Raw genomic sequence first — 7,260 nt, 5'->3', positions numbered from 1 at the left:
ACATGCCCCTATATATATATATATATATATATATATATATATATATATTCAATCTAGTCAGAGATAACTCTTTTTTATAAATGTTTAATAATTGTGAACATATATATAGATATAGAATTTGTTTCAAATGCAACTCATCACATTTGTACAACCAATGCAATCCAATAAATTGAAATATTTATGGAAATGATGAGAGTTCATTTATTATGACTTAAATATTTATGGAAGATGAATAAAGTTTACTAATTATAATCAATACTTTATATTATGAAACAATCAAAACTTGTATGAAATACATATTTATCAAATTAAATGGACGATTGAGATTGAGTTGTATTGGTTGTACAAATGTAAGAGGTTGATATATATATATATATATATATATATATATATACACATATATATGCAAATTAAGAAAATTAACTGAATGTGATATACTTAAAATTTTAAGAAGTATAGATAAGTTATACCAAATGGTTGATGATGAAAAATAGTTATGAATAGACAGAGAAAACAACATATCTAAGATTAGGAGAGTATTTTAATGTACCAAAGTATCATCCTGATCAACCCTACTAACCCGTACTGTTAGAGTTGGGTTGGGTTCCATTTTGGTTTGGGTTGGATTTAGTTGAGATTTTTTAAACTGCAAGCATTATGTTGAGTTGTTCAAATGCCTTCAACTTGATCAATCCAATCCATAAACACTCCTAATTTTAAAGTCGGACAGTTGGGGGGTAAAGAGTGTTTTCTTGAGATTTGAGTAGGGGCCTCTTCCCATCACTTAAAGGATACGCCTAGCACTAGGAATTAGATCAACGATTGTAGAATTATAGCAATCGATCAGAACTCGGTCAACACTTGATTCAGATAGGTTCGGCTCAAACTCGAACTCGACTCGATATATTAATGAGTCGAATCAAACTACCCAATACTTGACTTGAAAAGCTCGTGAGATACTATATTCTTTTTTTTATCTATAATTAGTTTTAAAATATAATATGTATAATATAATGCAATAAAAATGTCCTATATTTTTAGATATTTATATAATATTGTGCATTTTTAATTAAAAAACTAATCAATATTTTTTTAAAATCATAATTAAAAAAGACAAAAAAAAAAAAACTGTAGAAATGTTGGTGAAGTTGTCCCACATTGAAAGATAGATAGTAAAAGAAGGGTGAAGAGATGTTATAAAAAATGAGGTAGGTGAATGAAGTTCGTAAATTTGCCTATTTGATTAAGTTTGAGGTGGATCATTTTAGTTTTTAAAAATTTAAAAGAACACCTTTTAAGTTTTATAATTTATATAACAGAAGACCCTAAAATTTCATAAATTTCGACGAGTGAGCTTGATTCGAGTTTCACTTCAAGCTTGATTTGACTTCGACTTCGAGTTTGGTTCAAGCTTTAAACCAGTTCGAGTTTAAAAAATTGCAATCAAGTTCGAGTCGAGTTTAGATTTTTAATTACTCATGAGTTTTCGAGTCGAGTTCGAGCTTGAGAAATGGTTATCGAGTTCGAGTCGAATATATTGATACTCGAACTCGACTTGCATCATTTCCACCTCTATTTATGGTAGTGAAAATAAATACACTTTATTTCAAAAATGAATTTACGCTAAATAGACTATTCTTTAAAATATGGTCCTAATATTTTAGTACGAAACCCGGTTCAAGATTGGTTTTGAGCCCATTGGGCATGAGAGCGGTTGCATCCAATACTGAGCCTCATCCAATCATTCTTTTATGCAAGATAAATAACTAAACACAAATATCCATATCTAATAACTTGATCCATTTAAGCAAAAAGATCGTTAAATAATCAATGAACAAAATTAGTTAAAACTTTAATCCTGACATGGGGCCGATTGACAAATTCGAAACTTGAAACCCTACAATGAAGGATTATGTATGAACCATACACATTGAGAAGTTGTAGTCGGGTGTAGTTAGAGGACAGCAGAGGTCATGAGCGAAACAATCTCGAGTGAGCACAGTTGCAAAAGGGATTTTTGAGGGAGCTTGCATCATACGCCGTCGTGGATTCATGAACCAATGAACAATGATAGAGTAGGCATAACTAGCGAGAGAGGGATTCCGTGTTGAGCCAAGAGGCCTGAGGAGGGAGCCTAGCCTCACTAAACTACTATTGTGCTTATTAATATCAGTTTCTTGTTTGGACTGGTAATTTACTTGGTACTGGTAGTGCGGTCATTAATATCAATTGCAGTTACTACTATATTAAAAAAAATCCAAGGTGAGCAACAATTGCACACTCTTGCTCCAATGTACATTACAAGAAAAATCCTCATTAGTGACCAACTATTTTTGATCACTACCAATATAAAATTGGCCACTAAGGCCCTATCATAACCAAAATTTGGGTGGTTACTTTTCATCACTAAAGGTCCATCACTAATTTACGTTAGTGACCAAATTCAAAAAGGGTCACAAATTAGTGACAAAACTATAGAGGATTTTACGATCTCATATGTGATAAAGGATGTAAAATTGTATTTATATAAATACTTATTGCTCTTGTTATTTCTTTTTTGGTTCAGATTATTGAATTTACTATATAGTTTTCCTCGGTGGTCAAGAATATGATGAGCGTCAAATTGTTCTTGACACTTGTTCGTTCCCTTTCTTCACATTAGACAAGGCCAGTGACGTAGCCGGTAGGGGCTCGCTGATGCTCAGCCCCCCTAATTCCCAAATAATTTATATAATTGATAATCTTTTTATTTTATTTATTTGATAATTTGTTTATTTGAAAGTTTTAATATTTAGGTTTTTATTATCAAAAACATATTTTTATATTGTATTTACATTTACTAGCATTTTAAAGAAATATTATTGCATCAAGAATCAAAATAAACTAATTCCGATATTATTGTACAAAGTTCAAAAATAAATAATTTAAGATTTTTATTATGTTAATTTTTTGAATCGTAGATTTCGATGATATCATTTTTTCGTCAAGGAATTGTGAAATCTTTTTTCCGCTAAGGTATATGATACAGTATTTATAATTATATTGATGTTATCAACTAATGTTACAAATATAAATCAATGAATATAATGGTTAGTTTGATGATTTTTTTTTTTTTTTGAGTTTCAATTGACACTATAATATTAAATAATTATTCCACTTCTAATAACAATAACAAAGGTATTCAATTTTCAAAATTAATTGTTGAGTCATTGCATTAACAATTATTGATACTAAGATTGTTGTCATTAAAGTTGTAATATCAATTAAGTTGCAAACATTCATTGTACATCTTAGTATAAATCTATGATCGAAGTAACAATTATATGTTAAGTCAAATAGTCAAAAAATTTGGATGATAAAAATGTCTAAATGGTTTTGTCAAACCTTATTATATTGTAGTCGCATACAATTCACTCAAAATAAAAGGGAAACATGTTTTCATCAAATATAAGTTGCTTAAAGTTTATGGAACATCAAATGAGCTCCAAACTCAGGTTGAAGAGTTAAGATGGTATGCGGAGAATGAGAGTATGACGGAGATAGATTAAAGCTAAAGTTTTGTAGAATCATAGCAAGTGTCATTTTTGCTTCAAGGAAAGCAAAATTTTGTCCAACACATATACGTGGCCCCCCACCGAATGGAAAGTATGATGATTGTCCCTTGGTTGCTTTCGACACACCTTCGGAAAATCTCTCAGGGTTGAAATCTTTCACATCATCCCCCCATATCTCCTCGTCATGGTGCATCAGCAACATGTGTAAGAAGACGTAAGATCCCGCTGGTAAAATTATGTTTCCTAATTTGGTGTCTTCATTTACCGTTCTTCCTAGTGTTGCCACTGGCGGATATAACCGAAGAACCTCATTGAAGATCATGTTAAGCTGTGACAAAGAACAATTAAAATACAATAAAAGGTAACAATAATAAGCACCATAAGAGGACGTTTCTTTGATATATCGATAGGCTTACAATTTTAAGACGACTTAATCCATCGATATTCAGTTTTTCCTTCCCAAAGACGAGTGAAACTTCATCTCTTGCACGTGCTTGCCAATTTGTGTGTTGACCCAACAAGACCATAGTCCAAACAAGCAAATTTCCTGTGGTCTCTTGTCCAGCGATGTAAAAAARCTTGCACTCKTCTATGATTTCCTYGATGCTTAATCCAGAATTACTACTTCCATGTTTTTTGATTTCTTKGGAATTCGAATCCAAGAGCACAYCCAACAAGTCAYCTTTAYTATTTTCCCCAGCTTTCATAGCGATCAYTCTTTTATCAATGATACTCGTTATCAAAGCATTAATTTCTCGGTTTATTTTCTTTATCCTGTTATTTCTTTTTGTTGGCAATAAGCTACAAAGTTAAGTTTGATTATTAGTAAATAATAACTCTTCCTTGCCAAATATTAGGGGCACCCAACTTTGATAGTCGAATAAAAACAATTAATAGTGAAAATATAAAGTTGCATGTTTTTCAATGGAAAATATATGGTGATAGATGCATATACACCTGCACATTTTGGTAATTGAAAAGATATAATATATATATATATATATATATATATATATATTAGGGTACATTCAAGGAATAACTAATTAGTTTGTGATAACTGTAAGATCCAATCTCAACAACAACTCAATGAATAAATTAGGAAACTAATATTTTTGGTAATTTTACTTAAAATTATAATTAAAACACATTTTAGGTATTGTAAATTGGTTATCTCTCCTCTCTCTCTCTCTCCTACCTCCGGCCTCCGACGAACACCATGTGATATCCTGAATACACCAAGATACACAATGTGATGCCCAAAATACATACCACTGTGATACCAGGTGTCGGGAATGCTCACAGGTGGATGTTTAGTGGTCGATCATCAAATACGACGTCTTGGTGAGACAAGATGACCGGAGGAGGTCATCGGAATGGTGGTGGGTGCCAGAAAAGGCCCTTGGATTTGGTTCCTATATGTGTCCTTGTGTGTGTGTGTGTGTGTATATATATATATATACATATATTAAAATAATTACACTAATTAAAGTAAATTGATTAATCAACACAATTTACTAATTTACCTTTTGTTTGATTTTAGTAAATAACATTAATTATCTAAAATTATTGGCTCATATTAGACCTTACAGTTACCACAAACTATCTAGTTCTTATTTGATTAGGCCCCTAGATATATATATATATATATATATATATATATATATATATATTTATATTCGAACCATTTTAATTGTTCTTTTTTGAAGAAAAAGTAACATATAAAAATTTTGTTAAAAAACACTCACTTTGATCCCGGAATATAGATTGACTGTATAGACTCAAGAACTAAGCCCAATAGTTCTTGTTGCAGTTCAAATATTATTTTCCCTTCCTCAAAACTACTACCGAATGCTGTACGTGAAATCACATCACGTGTCAATGTTTGGAGGTAAGGCCACACATCCACTTCGCACGAACCTTCATTTTGTAACCTTTCTTCCCATTTCTTTATCATCTCAGCACAACTCATATAAAATTCGGGCACCATATGCTATCAAAAAGTAATTGTTATAATTTTCAAGTTTAAGCAAGAAAGGTCGAATTTATGATAACATTAACTTTCATGTTGTAATACATAAGGCAAGAAGAACAAACCTTGAGCTTCTCGACATGAAAAGCTGGATTGATGATTTTTCTATGTTTCACCCATCGATCACCTTCAGTGGCTACTATACCGGTACCAAGATACTTTTTAAATGGATGTCCTTCGGTCTGCTTTGAAAATTTATTGTAATTAGCTAATATCTCCTTTATCATAGTCGATTCGGTGATATGCACACAAGGTCTCGGCCCCAACCATGTGAAGGCACAATTCTTGCCTATACAAGTAAAAAGTATTATTTATGGTCATGTAAAACGATCGTAATTGAAAGCAAGGTGACAAATGTACTGAGAATTTTAGGAAGAATTCATTTTATTTTACTGTTTTGGATATGTAATTATGCTAGCTATGTGTATTTTTGATTTATAAGTTTTCTTAATAAAAGGGTATTTTAATCAGATATTTCAATTATACATCAAAAAATTTTCAAAATCAAAATTGCATTTATTGAAACTTATATAGTAATTTTTAAAAGCTTGTTGTTTCTTAGTTTGAACCAAAATCATAAAATGATAACTGTAATGCGTCGGAGATAAGTTTTATGTATTATTAGATAACTTACTATATAAAACACAAATATAAAACTTAAAGTCAATTCTTAGAAAATAAATAATCGGAGAAGTTATCATCATAAGTAACAAAAATAAAGAAAAGAAAGCAAGAATTCGTACCGTAAGTACTGACGGTTTTATGAATGAAAGGTTGGATCCGAGTAACTATATCGTTCGTAAGATTGATCATGGGTCCAGATTTTTTGGCCTCCTTTGTCATCTTCACCATCTCTTTCATGTCTCCAAATAAAAACTTATAGGAGCTTCCCTTCAGCCCTTGCTCTCTTAGATACTTCTCCATCTTTTTTGGTCTCAACCAAACCCAATTCACAAATCTCCACCCATACCACACGACTAGTACAATTACTACTATTCCAACACCACATYCTGTTACGCTTACTTTCATCTTGGAGATAGTATGCTCTATATAGTAGTCTGAATCTTGTGAATGTGGGAATTGAATAAGAAATTAAGGGATATTTATCTTTGTACAATGTTCACTCTAGCTACCCTATACTTTTGAGTAACTTATAATTATGCCTTGTTCTTTGTTTTCTTTTTCATTGGAGCCCACGTATTATCGAAGCAGGTAGATCGAGCACACACCATACATGACCCAGTTAACACCGCATTATTTGATATCAGATCATGGTCTCCATGATGCGGGCATAACATGGGCCTAATCTAATTAAGCCGAAAGACAAGAAACCCTAAATTGATAATTGAATTTTAGGATTTACACACTTTCGGTATCTATAACTTGAGGTATACAACAACATTTTCTTTGCACACCCTCAAAACCGTTAGTTTGCTTGTACCTCAACAACAAATTCCGGTTTACAAGGCAACAAATTTGTTCGAGTGTCTAACAGATAACTTTATAACATCTAAAAAGGAATTCAAACTTAAATTTTTCTAAAACATTTGAAACATCAATATATATATATATATATATATATATATATATATACTAGTTGTGTACCCGCGCAATGCGGCGGGAGCCATGAATTTTAACGATTTTGAAGTTCCACTGGTTTTATAAGATAAGATTTAA

The 7,260-nt window shown here is 31.5% G+C and overlaps 1 protein-coding gene across 1 annotated transcript; it reads right to left on the bottom strand.

The window, feature by feature from the left end:
- Positions 1–3,424: 3,424 nt before the first annotated feature.
- Positions 3,425–6,652, bottom strand: LOC112525177 (cytochrome P450 CYP72A219-like). Its single transcript, XM_025135183.1, has 5 exons — positions 6,327–6,652; positions 5,649–5,872; positions 5,300–5,544; positions 3,971–4,355; positions 3,425–3,882 (listed from the first exon to the last, which is right to left on the bottom strand). Exons 1-5 carry the CDS (start codon positions 6,610–6,612, stop codon positions 3,457–3,459), a joined length of 1,566 nt encoding a protein of 521 aa, XP_024990951.1. The 5' UTR covers positions 6,613–6,652; the 3' UTR covers positions 3,425–3,456.
- Between the last annotated feature and the right edge of the window lie 608 nt (positions 6,653–7,260).

This window comes from Cynara cardunculus (assembly GCF_001531365.2).
Source record: "Cynara cardunculus var. scolymus isolate 2C chromosome LG 13, CcrdV1, whole genome shotgun sequence".
Taxonomy (NCBI): Eukaryota; Viridiplantae; Streptophyta; class Magnoliopsida; order Asterales; family Asteraceae; genus Cynara; species Cynara cardunculus.
Note: the sequence above shows the minus strand (reverse complement) of the source record. Positions and strands in the feature narration are given on the sequence as shown.